At 39.1% G+C, this 22943-nt stretch overlaps 1 protein-coding gene and 1 long non-coding RNA gene across 4 annotated transcripts; both read left to right on the top strand.

Moving 5' to 3' along the window:
• The first annotated feature begins 1758 nt into the window (after positions 1-1758).
• On the top strand, positions 1759-20247 carry pnr (pannier). Of its 3 annotated transcripts, none has more exons than XM_032435800.2 (4): positions 1759-2666; positions 17136-17735; positions 17800-18070; positions 19152-20246. In XM_032435800.2, exons 2-4 carry the CDS (start codon positions 17235-17237, stop codon positions 19823-19825), a joined length of 1446 nt encoding a protein of 481 aa, XP_032291691.1. In that variant the 5' UTR covers positions 1759-2666; positions 17136-17234; the 3' UTR covers positions 19826-20246. The 3 variants fall into 3 exon arrangements, with proteins under 3 accessions (XP_032291691.1, XP_032291686.1, XP_032291683.1); XM_032435795.2 differs by lacking the exon at positions 1759-2666 and adding an exon at positions 12931-13366 and having other exon boundaries at positions 17136-17726; positions 19152-20247; XM_032435792.2 differs by lacking the exon at positions 1759-2666 and adding an exon at positions 12932-13366 and having other exon boundaries at positions 19152-20247.
• Positions 8155-11643, top strand: LOC138910979 (uncharacterized). Its single transcript, XR_011416234.1, has 3 exons — positions 8155-9148; positions 9966-10430; positions 10547-11643. It is a non-coding gene; the product is annotated as an uncharacterized lncRNA (long non-coding RNA).
• Positions 20248-22943: the final 2696 nt, after the last annotated feature.

A 22943-nucleotide genomic window follows, 5' to 3' on the forward strand; every position in this document is an offset into this window, starting at 1 on the left:
AGTTATCGATTATCGGAAACAAACTCGATCTGCGCAGCACCTACATCTAAAATTTCAAGTCTCTAGCTCTTATAGGTTCTGAGATCCTTGCGTTCATACATACGGACAGACGGACAGACAGACAAACGGACATGGCTGGATCGACTTTTAATGCTAATCAAGAATATATATACTTTATGGGGTCGGCGATGCTACCTACTGCCTGTTACATATATTTGGATCTTGCACAAATAAAATATACCCTTATACCCATTTTTAATGGGTTCAGGGTATAAAAATAATGTTGTTTATTCTGTTCGGGAACTTGGTGATTTTAATTTAACTAATTATACTTTCTACTAAAATGATTTGCCTTAAAAATTAGAATTAATAATTTAATTAAAGATATATATACATTTAGTAAATTTATGAAATAATCTATAATAGTCAGCTCGGGCCTTTCAAGTGTTCTGTACCTGCATATTTTTATTCGGTATTGTAACAAAAATAACATAAGATTATTGTATTTATCAAATATATATTTGATATCTCCCCAAAGCAACGCTTTCTCATATCTCGTAGTTATTCATTTCGGATAGTGTATATGCATTTTAGGTATTTTACGATCCTCAGAGGGAATTGATGTCTGCTGAATAAATGAATACATATTAAAGCAATATGCTTCAATTATTGGTACCTATATAAAGAAATGTATATATCTATTTAAAGTGAGACCAAGGTATGATTATTCTATTGGCTAGGCAAAGGCTATCGAAGAAAGTGCTAGTTATTACCTTTAAGCTCGGTTGGTTACCATAGAGTAAATGTTACTAGATAGTATATCGTTAAGCTCTCGGAAAGCGATTTTATTTGAAATGAATTTGCTAGTGATTCTAGATCACATTATCTCTAAATCACATTAATATTAAATAGATAGATAGAATCAGGTTTACTTAAGTTGCGACAAACTTGCTAAATTAAGTGTGTTCTCAGCATGTCTTGATGCTAAGTGTTAATAATTACACCAAGTATTACAAATTAAATAATCCATTTGTATTTACAATCAAATTGATTAAAGATTAACTTTAATTTACACTTGACAAGGTGTGAGAATTATCAATTATACTTATACGATGATTACATAAGTTGCATTACGCGGCTATTAAGACGATAAATGGCAATTGGCGCGGCGCTTGGCAAATGAACTGCCAATTAAAGTGCACATAAAATACCAACACATTTGCCTCTTTTTAACGCAAGAATTATGGTTAATTTACAGATTTGTTTAATATTAATGATTATGAGCGGTGCGTTCGTGCGGCCGTGAATATGTGTTTCATGATAAATGATTATAATTATGGCGAGCGGGCACAATTCAAAATGTTGCGCATACGCCACGAGAGCCACAAAAGCCGGAGCATGAAAGTGGGCAGTCCCAAGAGTGCCACAACAACAAATGCACACACACACACACACACGCTCACAGCGAGCTCACAAATATCTAAACAGCAAATCAAGCAAACTTTAATATGGCTACAATTTGATTACGAGCGCCAGCGAGAGCGAACGAGCGGGCGAGTGACTGAGGAGTGAGAGAGACCGAACTAGCGAACGCCACAAAGGCAACACCCACTGCTATAACGCGATAGCGTGTGTGTCTGTGTGTGTGTGTAAGTGTGTATAAGTGCGATTGTGTGAGGTTAAAGAAAAACTCGTTTGTTTGCCCACTGCGGCAGCCACTAGCAGCCACAACCGACAGTCGCGCTCACAGCGTACGTCCAACCGGAAACTCAAGCCAAGACCTCGTTCGCTCGCTCACTCGCTCGCTCGCTCCATCTTGTTGCCCCGTGTGCTTCCCCATTCCAATAAGAAAACAACAGCAACAACCACAAGAAAAACAACAAAAATAACAACAGAGCACAGCAGTGCCAAAAGTTTGCCGTTCCGAGTCTTGAGTTCAGTTGACTTTTGAACGTTTCTACGCGAAATTGCAGACATGACGCGTGCGGCGTGAAATTGTGAATACGTTGAAAAGCCGTCGCCAATTGTGAATTGTAATTAAACCAATTTTAAATACATATTATAAAACCAAACAGAGTGGCAGAAATATTGAGTATTAACAACAACAATTTGCTGTTGTTTTTATTGTTGTTGTCCGTCCCTTCGGAGGCACTTGGTAAACTTCTAATATTCAACGCGATATGCGTGTCTCTTTATCTGTTGTGTGCCTATTGTTAATTGTGTGTTTAATGTGTGTGCGCTTGTGTGTGTTATGCTAATTTTTTGTTAAACATCATTTTCGCCAGCGTTATGCAAATGTATCTGTAAACTAGGCGGCGTATCTCTAAACATACTTGTATCTGTATCCGTATCTGCATCGGTATCTGTATCTCCATCTGTGTATCTGTAAGTGTCGTGTCATTTATGTCATAGTGTTACGCACTGGAAAAACGGCAACTGTTTAAATTTATGTGCATTCGCATTTTAATTCAATTCGTATAGTTTGGCAAACAAACAAAACGTTTGCTGTCGAACAATAAATGCGTTTTAAAAGCAATTAAAATTCGTATAACCACAGCAACGACAAAAAGGCCATAAAGAATAATAACCCAATTGGCTCATTTACATACATCATAAAAACAAATCAACGACATCAATTGGAAAGATATTCACCATTATAGAGTCAAGTAAGTGGACAATTAATTTATTGAGCTTTTATGACAGAAAAGTCTTTGATTATATTTTGCATTGATGTAACCGGGCAAGTTTATTTCGAGCACTTGTCCTTAAATCTTAATCAAATTAAATATAAAGCTTGTGTTGATTAATGTTTACAATCAAATTAAGAGAGCAATAATTGACAAGCTTAAGAAAAATAGAATTGCCTGTTTGCGGAATTGACAATTAAGATATGCCTCAAGATATTAATAGAATATTCAGGGTACTATACGCAACTGAATCGCTTCTTCGTTATTTAAACTTCGTTCAATTTCTGCACATTATAGAAAATATCATTTATATTCAAAAGAAGTCTTTCTGTGCAAATGAAAACTTTAAGTGTTTAAGGAATTATATTAATATTTAACTCACATTATCGCGAGCTTGGTTTATAAAAGCAGTCTGAAAATATTACTTAATTAAAACTATCCTAATCTACTAAAGCTACTATAGTTTTTTGAATTAAGATATAATCTATAAGTGCTGCGATTTCAGTTAGGTTTCGCATTGGCTTCTATATTTATAGATCAACTCAATTAGTGTAAAACAGAAGTCACCACTTCGTAATGACATGTTCAATGTTTACTTTGCGTTTTACTAATCGGCGACCGCAAATCGTTTTGCAAACCTTTAACTAAATTAACGTTACGTCAATGTTTGGAAGCTTAGCAAAGAAAGAAAGAAAGAAAGGCGGCAAATAATTGACAGAGAAAAAAGCAAACTGAGAGGGAATAACCACATTTTGCAGAGATTTTAATTTATTAGAAGACAAGTTCATTAGAAATTACTACACGATAAATTTATTTGATCTTAACGAAAATCGTGTTAACCCGTAGAAAGCTATTAAACAGGGGTTCAGATCGCAATAATGTTATAAATAAATTTTATCTATTATTCCAATATTAGCTAACTTGGGCTTAAGATAAACAGATATAACTTTTATATCAAATGTTCAACAGTTAATAGCCAATACATCATTTCATTAGTAGCCATATAAAAGTCCGGAGGGTACCAATATATGTATACAAATCTTACAAGCTGTTTAAAGACTTTAGTATATAAAGATATTTATTAATGGGCAGGCAGAATGGAATGGAATCTAAATATAAAATGTATATAAAAAGCTCACTGAAAACCAGCCATAAATAAATTGAACTTTTTCTCGAGAACAAAACAACAAATTGGGAGCCTGTAGCTAAATCAATATCAATTATGACATTTGCAGCTTGTACAACAAATTAATTTCGCTTTTTATATGTTTTTATTGAATTGAAACGCAAATTTATGCAACTGACATTGATTTTGTATTTTGTACAAAGTATGGACAAAACAATACAATAAATTCCCATAAGAATAATTGTTAGCAATGCCATAAATTTGTCAGCAACTTTTCAGACACATTTCACATGCGAACATATATAGGGGTATCGATATGAATATGGCACTCGAAGAGGCTTAATTCACCTGTGCAGCAAAGATAATAAAATACTCAAATTACATTTCCCCTGGGTTTTTTTCATAAGCAACTATTTGAGGACTGAGGCCAAGTACGAAACAGCGTCAAACCGGAAAGTTGGCATGGCATTTTCAACACATTACGTTCAGCAATTACACACAGTAGTTGGGTTACGTACATATACATATGTATTTATTCGCACAATTGCACTGTAGATAACTAGCAGTCAGCCAAGCCAAGAGCAAACAAAAGACTTAAGCGCAAAACTTGCTCTTTCTGGCGAGTAGAAAGCATGGAAAGGTAAAACCACAATGATTATTCATTAACTGAACATAAACATCGGGTTAGCATTCATTATATGCACATAAATTAGAGCAATGTGTAAGCTGCTGATAGTCCCGAGCTGTTGTTAAATGCGCTTCATAAATAATTTAGAACCTATGCAAACTAATTAGTTTTTATTATTACGCAAAGTCTACAATGCTAGATGTTACTCCAAAGCTAATCAGTTGCATCAATTGCTGGCTTCATTTTATAAGCATTTGCAGTCATTCAGCTGTTACCTTCAGAGAGCTGGGCTGAGACTGGGCTCTCAATTACACTTTCACTCGTGTCTTCGGGGTCAAATCTCAGCATATGCGCGACAAGTGCCATTTCTTACCGGCAATTAACTGCTGGCGCCAGCAAGCACAGCAATACAGACGGTCGTCGACAATGTCGGCTCAATGGGTCGGTCGGAGAAGAGAACATTGTCATAAGCCCAACAATGACACAACATGACAGCAGTTTCCACTTCAAGTGCATTGCAAAAAGGCCAATAAAGTCATTAGCTGGAAGTATAAACTGTGTTTTGACCATAAAATCGGGCCAAAAGGCAACTAAAACTGTGCCAGCCTAGGCCAAAAGAGAGTCAGTCCAAAACTCTGCGTGTGACCAGTGGCACAGGTTGCATGATGTATCCGCATTCGAATGTGTGTGTGTGTGCGTGCTTAAGCGCCTTTTAATTTATGACACTTTTATGAGACCAAAAGGCAATAAAACTAAAATCGGTTTTCGACAAAAAGGCAAAACAAGTCCAATAGTCAAGCCAATAGTTGCCTTTTGGGCAATTGCATCATAAATCTTCACCAAAATCGTTTAGCAAGGCAACTGGAAAGGTCATTGGGGTGCACAGAGTTACCAGGCTAATTTTGAAATTAAGTTTTACAATAAAAAAATTGATACATAGTTTTCTGTATATTATGCGATATATATATATGTATAGAAGATCGGTTGAATAAATTAGAAAATTATTGATTTTTTATACAAGTTTAAAAAAATTTTAACAAAGGAATAAACTATTTAGAATTTGGTATTGAAGAATACATATACCCTTTAAATAGAATAATAGGCAGGTGCCTTCTGATAGCCACCTGACAACTCTGCCCTGCCCAACCCTCAGCAAAGTGCAACAAACGTAATTATGCAACTTTCAACACTCGCATAAAACTGCAGCAAGCCTGCACACACACACACACACACACACACACACATACACACTCGCAACTAATGCAGGTAGCACAACGAAAATAATATATGAAGCACGCAATACGAAAATAACAAGCAGAACCTAACAGGCTATGATATATGTATGTGCGAATTGTACACTAAGCAGGTCAACGGAGCAAGAACATGGCATAGCCAACAACAGGCAACCCAATAGGAAGCACAGTGGCCACCGAGGCCAAGACCCATTGACCCGATGAGGGCGCAGAACCAGAGCCTAGGCCAGGGACAGGGGCAGGGGCAGACAGGAGTCATGTCGTGCGTTACGCGGCGTTGTTTAATTGCACGAGAGGTATTGGGTTGACAGACAGGAACTCGACCTGGACACGGGCCTCAAGCATTGAGGTAATCGAAATTGGTTGGCGTCATAAGTCTGAGTCGCTTGCTGTGTGGCGGATTTCAAAAAATCATCTGATTTCCCTAGAAAAGCATTGCATCATATAAACTCAATACATATATTAGGCAGGTGTAACTATGATAATTGGATTATATATTAGGTAACTTTGTATAATATTCAATTTCAGCAGCAAGGTCAACATATTCCCCAAGTTCTTAGGGATTCAATTTTTGGCTTCTTTGGTATCTGGATCTTAAATTATTATAAATACAATTTGAATTTAATCAACATATTCAATGTATTATCGCTTGTAAATTTCAATGCAATTTATAAACCCATATAATGCGCCGTTAATCGCGCTTGCTGCCAATAATAACGAATACGATACGCTGGCGTTATTCGTAGCGATTCCATTATATAGCACTTATCAGGCAAACAATTCCAAGTGGGACTCCGAGGCACAAAACAAAATCAAAGTATTTATCGTTAGTATAAAGGAAGCAGCTGGCCTATGAGTTCAGCGATAAATAAATTAGTAAATCTTGAGCTAAAGTTTCATAACGCCCGATAAGTTAAAAAGCTCACAATGACATTATTTTTATTTTTCCATTTATCTCGGTATTTCCCATGCTTAATCCGGTATGCTGGCGCCAAAAGTCATACAAATCTAAATCGTACAGTCATGGCACATGTGGAAGCCACAACTTTCAAAAGTTTTCTTCACCTTCTTTTTATTTTTGGTCAGAATATTACGCCAGTAATTAATTAATTAATGTAAAAGAAAAGGGAAAATTAGGCGAGATCTTTTCACAGTCAGCGCCAAGCAATCAAAACGTATGTAGATTTTTCCACAGCTATTAATTTTCACTGCGTCTGGCAACGGCTTCGGCAATGCTCTCACAAATGTAAATGTCACGAACGAAACGACACCGAGAGTCGGAGGCTGTGGCAGATAGAGAGACGACATAAGCCGTGCCGACGCCAAGACACTTAAAAGCTTTGGGTATGTACATACACACATACATACAAGCACATCTAGTCGAGCCACATTTGAATTCCTGGTGCAGCAAAGGCACAGAATCGGAATTTGTCTGCCCGCGTGCCGAAAACTTGTCACTGCTGCCGGTGTGGTCGAGCAAAGAAGGAGTGGACAAGAGGGAGAGAGTAGAGCGACTGAGATCAATCGTGTTGTCGGTAAAGATCAAGAAAAAGCCTTGCTTAATATAGACGCCAGCAGAAGGGTCAAATCAAGTTTTCAAGCGTTTGTATTTGAGCAGCTGACACAGCATAGGGCCGTGCAGAAAAGGACATTGGCGTGGCTTCAACCACAGCAAGTTCGTTGCTTAAGTCTTTTGTTTTGCATGCCTTTCACACGCTGCACACGGCTTGTACCAGCATAAAATTGGATATTGTCACGACTCCAATTAATTATAAAACAAAATGCATACAAATTAAAACATTATCAGCACTTTCTAAGCAACGACAACAAAAACAACAACAACAACAACAACGAAAACAATAACGCACCATTTCCGCCATCATTTCAGCAATTGATAAGCCAAGTGCGCGCCTCCATACAATATGCCCGTCAGTTGCTCGAGTATGAGCAATGAAATGTTACGGGCTGACACTGTTCTTCTCACAAAATCACCGATTGGAACAATCAGTTAAATGTTCAAGCATGCTTATATCACTCGTTAGCTGTTGTGGTTGTTGCTGTTGTTTCTGTTGTTGCTAGGGGAAGAAGGCTCTTTGCTTATCACTCGAAATATTCAAATTGAGTTTTGTGTTTTTAGTGTTGTTGCTGAATGTGTAAGTAGCCGCGTTTCAAATGCGTTTCAGTTGTAGTCAAGTGCTCTTGGATATGTATTTATATGTGCTATAGTTTCGGCGCAGTCATGTGTCACAGCGATGAGTAATTGCTTCAGCTGCGCTTAAGCAAAAGCCTTAATTGCACTGCGATAAGCCATGCAGATACATATATGTATCAACATGCTCACAAGTAAGACTACCTATTTGTGGTCATGTCTCGACAAAAATATTTTCTATTACAAGTTATTATCTATTGGGCGCTTTCTGCTTTCTGGTAGTCTCCTATGCATTATTTGTCTGCCTCAAGAAGCAATTCATGAGGAAGTAGATAGCAAAAACAGTAAAATACTTTGATGCATTTAAATTTAACCAGTTGCAACAGTCGAAAGAACGTGATATAAAAGATCAAATTAACAAAGTCGTTTCAAATTATCTCTCTAATCTCTATATATAAAACTCTTTGTCCTGACTAACTGTCTGACTGATTGGTAATCAATGCTCAGCGCGAACCGTAAGCACTAGGAAGCTAAAATTCGCTGTACTTAACTTATGTAGTGAAAGTGCATGCTGAGACGGGTTTTTAGGGAAATTCCACCAACGTTTGTAGGCAAATTTGTTGTTTACCATCCTCAACTCAATCTTTAAAGATCCTTGTTTAAACTCATGAGGTAAGGGCGTAGAAAAATTTGAGGGGCGATGTTCAAATTAATTTCTTCTTTTTGCGGACGTTCTTAGTTCCAATCGCTTTTCAATTTTTAGCGATTTGTGAAATTCCACCCGCATTTGTGGTAAATAAGGAGTTGTATGACAGTTTTAAGCTTTACATTAGCTCGGCTTGAAAATCATTTTTAAAGATATTTGTCAAAATTCATTTTAGACGTGTTCCGTACTTTTTTCGTAAAATCTCCCCTTTTGCAGTACATAAAAACTAAATGATTAATTGTTCTAGCGATTTCACCCGCAACGTTGGAAATTTAGTGGAAAACTGTTGCACGCAACATTTTTGCTAACCATTGAGTCGGCCTCGAAGTCATTTTCAGAAAACTTTGTCAAAATATGAGTTCAAATTTATTTGTCACTTGATATTATTCACCGCACTTGAATGGAAGAAACGGTTAAGTGAACAAAAGTTTAGTTTTCGGCATCAATATTCTCCCCATAATACTAACAAGGTCTAAATTTTTTGATTCCGACATAAGGTTCTTAATTCGACGGACGTTACACATATTTTCAAATAAAAATGGAGTTCAAGATAGTACTGGCAGAATTAAATTTTCCACCAGCGGAAACTGATCGAACGAGTAATATCTTACAATTTAAGCACCCTCTAGATTTGTATAAGCTGTATACAATGTTTAATTTACATGCATATTATGATAAGTGAGATTAACCGGCTCAGAAAACTCCATCTATAGCTGTGCTTCTAAATCCTTTAGTATGGAAATACTTGCGCGCATTATCCGACTGGAAGAGCGTAAGGATTTTGAGTTGTTCAGGCTCTGGTTTTAAGTTATTCCAATTTAAACGAGTTATATTTTAAGTTATATCTGTATGTAATATAGATAGACATTATTCTAAATCAGATACATGAGCTCCCATAGTTTGATATCGGTGACATTATAGAGACAGACAGATTACGTGGCGGGGTCGACTCAGTTCTTGATGCTGGACAAGAAATTATATACCCTAGACAGGCATAATAAATGTTCTTAATTTTTAATCCTGAAATTTGTTTGAAATCTATTTTTGAGCCAGCTATGACAACAATGTATGATAAAATTGCTCACATAGATTACACAAAAATCATTATGTATATAGGAATTATAAATGTCTATTCAAGAACTAAGCTTAGCGTTTTAAACATACTTAGCTCAACACTTTATTCATCTGCATGTTTCACTCTTCATATGCAAACTAACTGCATGTAACTGCCACAAATTGCTTGATACACTCCGAATACGAACACATCGAATGCATTTGCTACATAAAAACGCCATAATTACAACTCCAAACTGCCTAAAACACTCAAGAGAGCTACGTCTACATCTAAAAGATTCTCATAATTACACATAAGATGAAATAAACATACAAATTTGAATAAAATCGATATAACCACAGACATGGGTCTGAGAGCGGAGTGGAGGTGAAGGTGGATGAGTGCTGCTGCCGCTGCCGCTGCTGCTGAAGCTGATGTTGCCGGCGTACTTTGCCATTAAGAATCGAACCACAAATCCACTTAAAATCACTACAAAAACCAATAAAGATTTCTTTCATCTTTGCTGAAGGAGCGCGCGAGATGGCAACAGCGTGTGAGAGCGAGAGCGCACGATTCACATCCACATTGATCGTGCGACAATGAGAGCGAGACAATCATGAGACAATCAACAGACATTGTAATCGAATGCAGTGCACTAGAGCGCTTAGAGCGCTTAGAGGCTTAGCATTTGAAGAAAGTCTCGGCTGGGGTACATATGAAATACTTGGGATAGCGTTGGCGGTGACGCCACTTTGAAATTTCGGGTGACATTTTCCCTAATATCGGGTAGGGCAGCTGAAAGGGTATTCAGGATTAGTGGAGCCAAGGTAATTATCATTTGTCTGGCTGTTATCAGTAAAAATAATATGCATATCGATGAATTTTCCAACTCACTCTATTTGCCTTGTTTCTCTACTTTCATTCACATTTCCATTACGGGCAGTTTCCCAAAAGCGACTCGCTCCATTTTCGTTTCCAGGAAAGCGCGTGCCAAGCCTTACGCATAAGGCATACCGTGGTCTTTTCTTCAGCGTATGCGCCTGATAAACGTCATAAAACTTAATCACCGCAACAGTTCCAGCCTCATATGGTGGCTGGGCATCGTCAACAAGATCGTGTGGATGATCACATTAACGGCCAGGCGCATGATATATAAAGCTGTTCACAAATTAAGGTCCATTAGCGCAGCAGGATGTGTCAGCGTCGATTGAAATATGCGCTTGTCTGGCTTGCGGTTTTTTGTTTTGACATCTTTCGGACCTTCTGCTTGGTCAGAGACTCGCCCTCTCTGTCTCTCTCCGATTTGATTTGCCTCACTTTTCACTCACTCTGCTCGCTTTTTGCATTTTAATGAAAAGAATTTGTTCACCATCCAGCCGGGGCGGAAGATTGCCAACAGGCAACGAACCTTTTTGATGGGTGAATTATGTGATTTTCGATGGCCAGAAACTAAGGCAAATCGTTTGATTAATGATCCACACCATGGGTTTCGGGAATGTTGTGAGTGGATTTGGCCCACTTGTGGCTATCTGTTAGATATATGAGTGTCAGTGAATAAGTGGCTTATCCAACACGAGCAAACTCAAAATAAAAAATTAAATATTTGTTACAATTAAAAGCTATGCGCGATTCGATGAAAACAAAATTATTGTTAAATTTAACATCTTTTGTTTAAGCTGAACGCGGTGTTCACTTTCTTTCAAATGATGAAAGCTTCTATGTACCTCCATTGACTGCTATTATTATTAATAAGTAATGTATGTAATGTAATAATTAATAATGTATAATGTATTGCTGACCAGAAATATATTCAGATTGTATAAATATATCGAAATATTTATGGATACTGGAGGCTCGTCCGAATAAGCACGAAACATGCACTTAAAAAAAAACCTGGCCGTTCGTACAATTATATAAAAGCCTGGCTCCGCTCTAAATTATTTCCTTTTGTGGCTTTTGCAACGAACTTCTTAGTATTTTTTCGTCAAGTCGCTTTAAAATATCAACTATGACGCTTTGATTATGTTGTGGCTAATAGATATGCACTTAGATATATATTTATTTCGTGTTGTAAGTATTTATTTTCAATAGTTAGAGATTGGGGTGGTATACAGGTATTATATTTTCGTAGCCATATATCAGACTACATCTCGACCTTACGAACTTAATAGTGCCTATATTTTTGTGCTTTTGGGGATAAGCCTGGCCCTGCACGAGACCCGCACAAAAAAAGGCCGAGCCCCTCGTTCCTTCACGCGCTCACTTCATCACCTCATCACATCGATATTAAGTATTTAATCATGAAACAGTTTTAAGTTGCCAGCCTCTTAAAGGCATTCGTTTATTTTTAATGAGCCGCACTCAGTTCATTCACAATCTCTCCAAATATTACACATAGCTCCCTTTTCAATTTCTACCTTTTAAATGGACATATATATCATTTTCAGTGACATGTTTCTGAAAATTAGCAAGAAGTAAGTACTTCTCCTCATTTACACCTTACTCTCCTGATGTCCCTTACAACATTGCAATAAGGGACATCACAATAAATAGACCCTCATTAGGGGCAACAAAAACACACGGGCGTCAATTAATTAAATCTTTCTCTGATCTTCCTCGCGATCCTTCGATCTTTGTCATGGTCCTATAGGTTTCCTATAAGGACAGTGTTTGGGCACTTGCACACGCCCAGCTACACACGGCTACAGGGAAACAAGCTGGTGACACTACAGACGGACGACGAGCCCGGTCGGGCATCGATCTCGGCGGGCGGATTACTTTCACGCAGACTCAAGTACTCAAGTGCCTACTGTTCTAGGAGCAAGTAGCTCGGTCTGGAACCTGTTTCGGTTTCAAGTGCTGGACATTATTTTCGAAGACTTACATGAAATTGACTAATTTCGTGTGTTTCGATCGCAGTCGCAGGTTCGGCGCCGCGGCAGCGCAGTCGGCGTCGCAGTAGCTGCATTTGAAATGCACCTACAAATTTTTACCTGTCACTCAGCCAACGGCATCTCCATCTCGCTCTGCAGTCTTGTGCGTCGTCTCCATCTCGCTTGCACGCGGAGTCTTGTGTGAAGGCGACGCCTGCAAGTGACACGCGGAGGCAACGAGTGGCCGGCGGGACGGAGAGGCGGACTGCGTTGCCTGCCCATTGATGAAATTGACTTTTTATGTTGCTTGCCGTTGACTTCTCTTCGATTTTGCGTGGCGCTGCTTTCGGTCGCTGCAGAAGTTGACGTCGCTGTCGCCGTTGCCGTCGCCGTCGGCTGCGCCGAACTGAAACTGGAATTTTGGGATTAAGTTTTTGTTTACTTTGAGGAGGTTTTTTAGTTTGTTTGTACGCCTCAAGGAAGTCGGTTCGTTGTGCCCGCGATCCACAGCAACAACAATAACAACAAAGACAATAACAACAAAAGCCATAATAACTCAAATCTGTTAAGTGCTCGTAACTGGATTAATACGAATATTTATTGCTTTATTAGCCGCATTAATCAAAAGGCTTACAACAAAGCCCATTAAATGCTCAGCCCGATCGATCGAGCAATATTAATAATAACAACAAATGTAGCCAAATTTGAACAATTTCAAGTCAGTTGCAATTAATATCGCACTTTTGCATTTCTGTGATATATTTGTGTTGTGACAATTTGAACTTAAATTCCGCGTTACGATAAATCAATCCTTAAACAAGCTGCCTAACAGAAAACCGTACAAAAAATCAAATCAATAAATTATGGGCATTTTGCTAAGTGATGGCGATGTAAGTTGAGCTTTTATCATTAAACATTTGCATAATCCGATACACGTTTTATTTCAATAAATCATAATTTGTTTAAATTTATATTTCAACTCCTTGATTTAGTCGTGACTCTTTAAGCAAATTGAATGTACGAAACTATTAGCTTTTCCAAATTGCTCTAAAAGTGAGACAATATTCATATTACAATTATTATAAAACGCATTTAAAGTTTCCTTCAGAGAACGACTTATGAAAATGAGTTTTTCTTCAGTTCTCCAAATTCCTCATTATCATCCATATTTGCCAGCTCTTTCCCAACGTACCATTCAAAAAGCTTATAATTACAGATCCCAAGACCAGAACTGCAAATTTAGATTTACCAAAAGGACATATAGAAAAGTTTAAAAAGTATTACTCTTTTTGAGATTTTTAAGTAATGCTCTTTTTTAGCCTTAGCCATTTTATAAGATGCATAAGCAGTCGTTCGTTCTTTCCTATCGTTTTACGGCTTTCATTTAAATCGAAAATATTTCTTTATTTTTTATGTTTACTGCCAAGTAATTAGTATTTCTGTCGACAAAAGTCGGACTTTCCCTGCAGCTTAAACGTATCGTTTCTAATGTCTCCATGCAAATAAGCCAATAAGCCAACACAGTTGTTTACAGGAAAACTAAACTCTACAGTCGTTGGATGACATCCGCTAGTTAAAACTATGAAGAGAACTGCAATTCCAGCGGCAACGATCCATCCATGAATGAGTCAAGTGTGTGCAGCTCAAGTGGGGGGAAGAGAGGAGTGCCTAAAACAGGATCCTCTGAACATAGACCTGGCGCTGGCCGGGTGAGTGAGCGCACCCGGTTTCAACGGCCTTAGCCGAGAGACTTATAAAAAACCACTTAAAGCGCCGCTTTAATCCTAAGTGTTCTCGATGCCCTCCTCGCTGTTGTCTTGTTTGTATTTTTTTTTTTATTTTGTTGGTTTTTGGTTTTATTCCTTCACTTGGCTGCCGCTCAAGTGGTTTTCTCTGTTTGTTTTTATTCCTTCATTTGCAGTGACAAATTATTAACGTTCTACTCATCGTTCCCGACCTGCTGTTGATCGCTAGTCGAGTTCCCGATCTGTGCCTCATTTTTATGAAATTGATTTTTTATTGCTCTTTATTTTAATTCCCCGCCTTCTTCTTCACCTTCTACATCGACGGCATTGAGTTTGGCTTAGCCCTTTATTTTGTTGGCCTCGCATTTTAATAAGCGCCAAAGCGCCTCTGCAGTCACTTCGAAGTGCCTGCGATCTCGAACTGATTCCATGCCGATCTCGATCCTGGCTGGGCCAAACGCATCCACCTCATACCCCTGCTCCCATACATAGGGCAGCAACATGTTGACAATTTTTCGTGTGGTCGCCGCTCCTTTGATCCGACACCGCTTCGTGCTCTGGCAACGGCCGGCGCTCTCTTTGATCGACTGATCTTCTAAAGGGAGCGACGTCATTATGCACGCGTGGTCAACTCTTTGATGGCTGGAACTGTTGTTCTCTTCCCCTTTCATCAGATGCGTTTGTGGAACGCTGCACATTTCTTTGGCGTTTCGAGAATTGTGTTAAGGTGTGCGTCAATTGATCTTGTTTCTAATGTTGGAATGGGAGAATGTGTAGCAATCAGCGACATGCTAAAAAAATATAAATAAATTATAAATCAGTTATTATAAATGATTAATATAAATATTGACACTCCTGCATTATATAAATTTCAACTCAGGAGCTCTAACCTTAAAAATTATGAGCTTTCAAAATTTCTTAAATATTATTCACGCACAAGTTTCACAATTTATGCATAAAACAGAATAAGAAGTTATTGCTATTGTTAATATTGCTGGTTCACAAGAAGACTCTTGTAACATTATTAATCTAAAATTGACTTATTGAACAAACATACTTTGCCGTCGGCTAAAAGGATTTTCCAGAAATTCCTCTTTTTAACAAAAATATTACTCAATTCTCAAATAAATGTCTTTTGCCTCACGTTCTTACATACAGATATAATTGATAAGTGGACAAATATAATTTTTTCTAAAAATTATTGAACATTTACAAGGCAAAGTAAGGCGTCCGGATTTCCCCTTTACTCAATCCGGTAGCCATCTGTTTTGTCCTAATTGTGGAATATTAACGTGTGCGAGAGAAATCGGCTGCGTTTGAAAAGATGAGCAGAAATTAAAAAGTTCATACATCATCGCATTAAATTTCTGGGATAAGATAAAGACGTCAAATGGATTTCGTTATTGTGAGCACAAACTCTTTAAGAGGTATACATTTGAATATACAGATGCGACTAAACGAAATAAAAAAAATATATGCAATTGGCGCCTTAATTGAGATTGATGTGAAAAACAGATTTTGACGTTGCTTTTGGTTATTGAACCTTATGTAAAGAAACTGCAACAACAAAAAACAGAAAGCGGAAAACATATTGAAAATCAGACTACGGTACTTGAAGGCTTTTCATTTGGTGCAAAAATGTTGAATGAACAATTTGTTTCTAGTGGACAAAAGAGATTAATAAAAGCTATACAAATGTGAAGAAACATAATGGAACTGAAGACGTGAATAGCAAATGCAAAACGATGGTTTTTAAAAGCAAATAAAATTATAAAAATCACGTTTTGTTTTAATCTTTCAAATTTGAAATGTAAAAACTATGAAAATATTACTCCCAACCTTTGCGCAAATTAATGGGTAATTAAAAAGTTTAAGAATATGTACACAATATGCAAATATCTGAAGCATACGGATAAAGATACATTCGAGGCTATAAAGCACATCGAAAGCAGTTCATCTAGCTGTATCCGTATCTCTTTTTTTTTGTGATTTCGAGATAATTAACTCTAATTCACTTTAGCTATATAAATCTAAATATTTGAGAGTGTACAGGTGAAAATGAAAACAAATACACTTCAGACAAGAATCGCAGTTCGAATCTGAAGCTTACGTTATGGATATGCTGAAGGTCAGACAGACCAGACACTAAAATAATAAAAATTCTATTAATTGACTTCTTTTTTACACTTACCACTTATATAAAATCACTTGCTGCGGTAAAATCCTGTCGTCTTCAGACTTCCAGCCTCTGAACAGAAAACATATATATAAATTCAAGACACCCTTAAATAAGATTATCTACCAATACAATTATGACTAATAATATTGATAGTGTTTATAATGCAACCCATATAATACTTATGGCCATCATTAAGGAAATTACTTCCGAAGCCCACGTACGTATAGACTAACATATGCACGAAAGTGCAAAGCTGTGGAGAGACGGAGCGAAGCCTACGCACGGCATCCAGGAGAAACTCATTTGTAAGTGCTGGAAATGCACAAAGATATAGAGACGAGTCACAGAAGATGCAGCGCGCCATTCATTTGAGATGAAATAAAAGGGCCCCGTTGAAAAAACGAGTTCTGCTTCACAAAGAGAGAGAAAGAGAGGCCATGTGTGTGTGTATGTGTGTGTGCCTGTGTGTGGTGAGGGGGCCCAGCAGATCCGAAGAACTGCAGCAAGAGTCAGAGCCAAAATGGCTACTCGCAAGGGGGTGTCGCCCAATGGCAGCACCGGGCAGACCGAAGAGCGAGGCGCTCAAAGAGCGAGGGAGTGGCACTGAGATAGAGAAAAAGCCCGTTGCCAGGCAGCAGAGGGATAGAGAGAGAAAGAGAAAGACAGACAGGAGACAGAATCAGTTTTGTTATTTTTGTCTAATATGTTGCATTTTCTTGTCATCTGTTTTTGCAGTCGACCTCGGATCAGCAGTCAACGCGTGACTATCCGCAGTTGAGCGGCGACTACCACAACGTGCAGCTACAGGTCGCCGCCGTCGCTGCCAGTTCCAAGATGTATCACAGCAGCAGCGCCGCTGCAGCGGCCGCCTACACAGATTTGGCCGCTGCCGGGGGCGCTGCCAGCGTCTCCGGGTATCATCATCAGCAGGCGGTCAATGCGCCCGTCTATGTGCCCTCCAATCGCCAATATAACCACGTGGCGGCACATTTCGGCAGTGCCGCCGCGGCACAGAACGCCTGGACAACGGATAGCTTTGGATCGGCGCATGCGCAGCTGCCGGCGCAGTTCTATACACAGAACGCAGCTGTCATGATGGCGCCCTGGCGCAGCGCTTACGATCCAACGGGCTTTCAGCGCTCCTCCCCCTATGAGAGCGCCATGGACTTTCAGTTTGGCGAGGGGCGCGAATGCGTCAACTGTGGTGCCATCTCCACGCCACTCTGGCGACGCGACGGCACCGGCCACTATCTCTGCAACGCTTGCGGACTGTATCACAAGATGAACGGCATGAATCGGCCGTTGATAAAGCCCAGCAAGCGACTGGTGAGTGCAGTGAGTAGCCACAACTCCGGTGATTATCCATATCTATACTAATCTACGCCTTGTTACCCGCCAGACCGCCACGCGCCGCCTAGGCTTGTGCTGCACGAACTGTGGCACTCGCACCACCACGCTCTGGAGGCGCAACAACGATGGGGAGCCAGTGTGCAATGCCTGTGGCCTCTACTTCAAGCTGCACGGCGTCAATCGGCCACTGGCCATGCGCAAGGATGGCATCCAAACGCGCAAGCGAAAGCCCAAGAAAACAGGCAGCGGCTCCACAGCGGGAACTAGTTCGGGATCGGGCTCTACAACGGAGGCCATCAAGGAGTGCAAGGAAGAGCATGGTAAGCTACATTGACAGAGAATACTGATAAAGAGACGGAAAGTTAAAGTGAAAGCACATTATAAAAGAATATTATCTGAGAATTACATCCTGTAAATCGTACTTGATTTTATGAGAATCGCATAGTAGTTAAATAAGTGTCCTAGTAAGGCGTTCATTTAGCTACTTTCAACTGACCGAACTAGATTCCATCGTCTTATATTTCAGAGTCATATGAACACCTGAATATAAACGACAGAGCGAACTGAAAAAAACGAAGCTTACAATACGCTCGCAATTGGAATTCTCTTCATAGAAGATTTAATAAGTTGGCAGACCCATTCTTTTCATAATGCTCATAGTGCTTTGCCCGTTTCTAAGAAGCACAGGGAAAATAATCAATGCCGAGTTTGGCTAAGATTTCTTTAAAAAAAATGGAATCTATATGATATAGTGGTCCGATTCAGCCAGTTCCGCAGATGCACGCTGTTGCAACAGAAAGAAGGACTTTTACAAAGTCTAGTTCGCATAGATACAGACAACTTTGTCTTTGTCGACTCGGCTGTTGATACTGTTGATACTAATAAAGAATATATATATATATATATATATATATATATATATATATAAACCTTATTGAGTCGAAGATGTCTCCTATTCTATACATATTCCACGACAAAATTTTAATACTGTGCGGTATTTAATAATGGGCGGTGGTAGCTATAGTATGTAAGATACTTGATCTTCATATGTTATTATTATAGAAGCTGCACATTAAATCTAATGACTCAAGCCCTTAATGCAAACAGATTTGGACAAAAATCAGAATTTCGATATCGAAATATACATGCACACTTTCATACATAAGCACATCAATAATCCAATTTGGGGTAAGGCTCAGATTGTTTGTTTGGGAATATTATTTGCTTCGATTGTTGGTTAAACGCAATATAATGCGCGGCTAAAACCGGTTCGGTAAAACACAATCAGTTTGCAGCCTTAAGCTTATAACTGGACAACCATAAGGAAAATTGTATCCCCTTTACTTTTTGTTTAAGTCTTATGCATTTCTCATGATGCCTTTCTCCCTCTCTAACTTGCAGATCTCAAGCCCACGCTTAGCCTGGAACGACACAGTCTGAACAAGTTGCATACGGATCTGAAGAGCTCGCTGGCCGGCAGTGCGGTCAGCAGCCTAATGGGGCAGCACCACAGCCAGCAGCCGCAACAGCAGTCGGCACCGTCACATCAGCAATGCTTTCCACATTACGCCCAGCAGCACCAGCAGCAACAACAGCAGCAACAGCAGCAGTCGCAGCACCAACACCTCAGCCACCAATCCCAGCTGAGTGCCAGGCAGTTGCATGGAGCCGGCTCGCAGCTGTACACGCCCAGCAGCAGCTCCGCTGCCTCCGCGTACACGACGCACAGCAGCAATGCCGCAGACACACCCACACTAAGCAACGGCACGCCCTCGCCTCACTATCAACACCATCATTTGCACGCCGCCGCCGCGGCGAGCAGCTCGCATGGACACCATGCAGCGGCGGCTCATCACCACATACACGCGGCCGCAGCAGCCGCGGCATATGGCGTCAAAACGGAGGCGAGTGCCACCAATTATGACTATGTGAACAACTGCTATTTCGGGGCCTCGTTTGGGGCGCTGGGTGGAGCCGCCTCCTCGGCAATGGCTGGTGGTGCAACCAGCGATCTGGCCGGGTACCATCATCAGCACAATGTCATCCAGGCCGCCAAGCTGATGGCGACGTCCTGAGCGGCGGCGGCGGCGGTGACGGCGGGCACTGTGATCTCTTCTCCACAACACACACAGCGTACTACAGACACCTTCGTTGGAGCCTCGTTGGAATGGTATTGAAAAGACTTTTGAATTAGTTTTACATAAGTTGCAATTAGTTTTTTATGGCTTGTAAATAACTGCACGAAAGTTTTGTACAAATATTTGTTTATCGCCTTGTTCCGTTTCCCTTAACCACTACGTAAGTCTCCAGTTACTCTAAGGTTTAGTTTTGTACACCAATGTGTAAAGTGTTTGCATTAACCTCTTTCTCTAATTAGCATAAATCATCCATATCAAACACAATGCGCACCCAATCATAGATCATTTAGCCATATGTTAAGTAGAATTTCTTATAAGTCAATGCATATTACCATTTAAATAAATAATATTAATTTAAAGGATACACACGATTTGAAACATTTTCATTCGCTTGGAAAACTACTACGATTTGTTTTGATTGGGTTATAATAACACATATTTTAGTGGGCGCCGAAAGGTATGCTTAAAAGAAAGCACAACAAGATTATGTGCACTTTAAAGTATGCTATATAAATTTGCTGTACTTAGAATGTTTCAATTACAATTTCGGTAACATCGTGTTTTCCAGATATTTTAAACACCTTCCACATTCAATCATCTGTTCAATTCTTGAGAGTTAAGCGTGGAATTTAACAAAAGGCCTTTAAAAAAAAAGCTCCGGACGCTCCGGATTAGGGGAAACTCTGAACCATTTTATTCCAACATTAAATGCAGCAGGGTTTACACTTGTAACTGATCGCATTACTCACTGCCGGCTCTACTCAACAACCCAACCAGTAAAAAAGCAAATAAACAGCTTCGTCCGCAGGGTTCGAACTCGCAACAAACATCTATACACGCCATCAGCAAAGCACGTTTTCCTTAATAACCTTTGTGTTTCTTAACCGATCTCGATGAAATGTTCTACTATACTTCTTATTGATTGGTTTATAGCTTTTCGGTGGTACAGATGAGGTGGCGATAGCTATTAAATGAAAGATACTATACTGATTAAAACTACTTCTATTAGAAGCAACATATCAATTTGGTCACTCTAGCTCTCCTTGTTTAACGAATGAACTAAAATAAACAGGATTTCGGTATCGATTCTTCTTATCGAGAATACCGACTCGGCTATTAATTCTGATCAAGAACATATATACTTTATGGAGTCGCAGATAGAGTACACAAATACCATTTTACCCTTTTTCAATGGTTTCGGGGTATAATTAATATTCCCCACATATATATGCTCATGCTGACTCTCTGGCTAAATACCGAACTGTATGTTGTTAAGCTATTCGGTGTTTTAACTTAAAATTTTTATCTTATACCGAATGTTTGATGTCGTAAATATAAAATAGCCCGTGCTGCAGCCGTGCCTGTCATTTATTTTTGATGGGCGCAGATGGATTGGAGAGATTTACATTTTTTTCAAAAACTTTTTAATATAACTACTTGAAAATCTCACAAATTACAGTTAAATTATTTAATGGACTTTTCACAATATATTTGCTAGTACTTTAATCGGTCAATGTCGACTTTTGGCACCCACAATAAACGTTTGGTATTATAACGTACATTCATGTCATCTACTCTGCATATAAATATCGAATTAAATTGGGCCCAACCGAAGCTATTGAACCCAAGACGCAATACTGAGGCAAGCATATGTTTTCGCTCTTTACATATATAAAGCAGTCAGTTTGGGTTTTCTTAAATACTTGTTATTTAGTTTGTAGATATATAAAAACGTTAGTATGACATTGCAGAAAAAGGTAAATCAAACAATTACGTCACTTGAAAACAAAATAAATTAGACATAAAAATAATGTCTATGCAGCTGCGAAATGCAGTACAATAAACATATTCGCCAAGACACAATTGGCACGCAGTAAAAATAACATTAAAATAAACAACGGGCGTACTTGTAAATATATTAAAATAAATTTTGCGCAATAAACGGGAAACCCTTTTTGGTTTTTTTTTAATGCATGCCCACGTGCCTGTAATGACACTTTTGATTTTGCAGCCGGTGAGGAAGCGACCATAATTTTCAGCGATAACGCAATGGAGGCTGGACACAAAACTTAAAAAAAAAATATATTACAAAAATTGTTACAGCAGTCGGCTAATTTGGTAATTTCCGCACGCGATGAAGCATTTAGAGAGTAAAGAAGAGATGTTGACATAATGGTGAATGTTTGGGAAAAAAAAGCTACTTGTCTATTGTCGCAATCCCAACCTTGCCAGGGGGTCTGGGTCTGAACATACAACAATGAACACACACACACACTCAATTAAGGTTTTTTAAACGCCAACATTTTATCTTAAGCATCGGCAAAGATAAAGCAAAATAATCGGGCACAATGTTAATTTAAGTGACTGCATAACAAAAGACTTGCAACCGGCCGCGGAGGCAGCCGTAGAGCCAATGAAGCACGAAGCAAACCAAGCCAAAGCCAAATCCCAACCGAACCCAAGCCAAACCAAAGCAACACCCATGACAGTGAAGCGGCAAGCACAGTGTGACGTCGAATGAGTCTCCCCTTATGGTGCCGCTGTCTGCGTAATACCAGAAGTAGTCAACAGGTGAACAACTTCAGTGGAGCTGACGCGGGGGCAGTAGCGGGGCACGGCCACAGCAGCGGGCGAGCGGTAGGTCTCGTGTGGCGCAATGAAGATAAAAAAAAAAAACAAGTTGGTGGCGTATACACAATGAACGAAAGTACAATTCAAAACAAAATAAAAATCCAAATATTAAAACAACAATTGGTTGATTAAAAGCGAATATGATGGTGGCCTTAGTCGAGTGCGCTACACATAAACTGAAATACTATCATTATATCTAAGAATGAGTAACTAAACTAACTCTGATATTAAAGCCTCATGCAGAGCAAAATAAATTTCATTTATTAGTATTTTCATAGTATTATTATTATAGTTATTATTAGTATTGTTAGCTTACCATAAGCAAGTCCCCGGTATGTATATATAAAAAATTTTATGTTGGCTACTTTGGATCAATAGCTGCAGCTTTATATGGCTACCCAAGCAACTGTAGGGTATCACAGCA

Source organism: Drosophila virilis, chromosome 2 (genome assembly GCF_030788295.1).
Source record: "Drosophila virilis strain 15010-1051.87 chromosome 2, Dvir_AGI_RSII-ME, whole genome shotgun sequence".
Classification (NCBI taxonomy): domain Eukaryota; kingdom Metazoa; phylum Arthropoda; class Insecta; order Diptera; family Drosophilidae; genus Drosophila; species Drosophila virilis.

Bases quoted from the DNA above. Each gene is read 5' to 3' on its own strand.
- pnr (XM_032435792.2), top strand. From the start codon at position 13,340: ATGGGCATTTTGCTAAGTGATGGCGAT. The intron at 17,736-17,799 runs GTGAGTAGCCAC...GTTACCCGCCAG, and splicing joins GCAAGCGACTGGTGAGTGCA to ACCGCCACGCGCCGCCTAGG. The intron at 18,071-19,151 runs GTAAGCTACATT...TCTAACTTGCAG, and splicing joins GGAGTGCAAGGAAGAGCATG to ATCTCAAGCCCACGCTTAGC.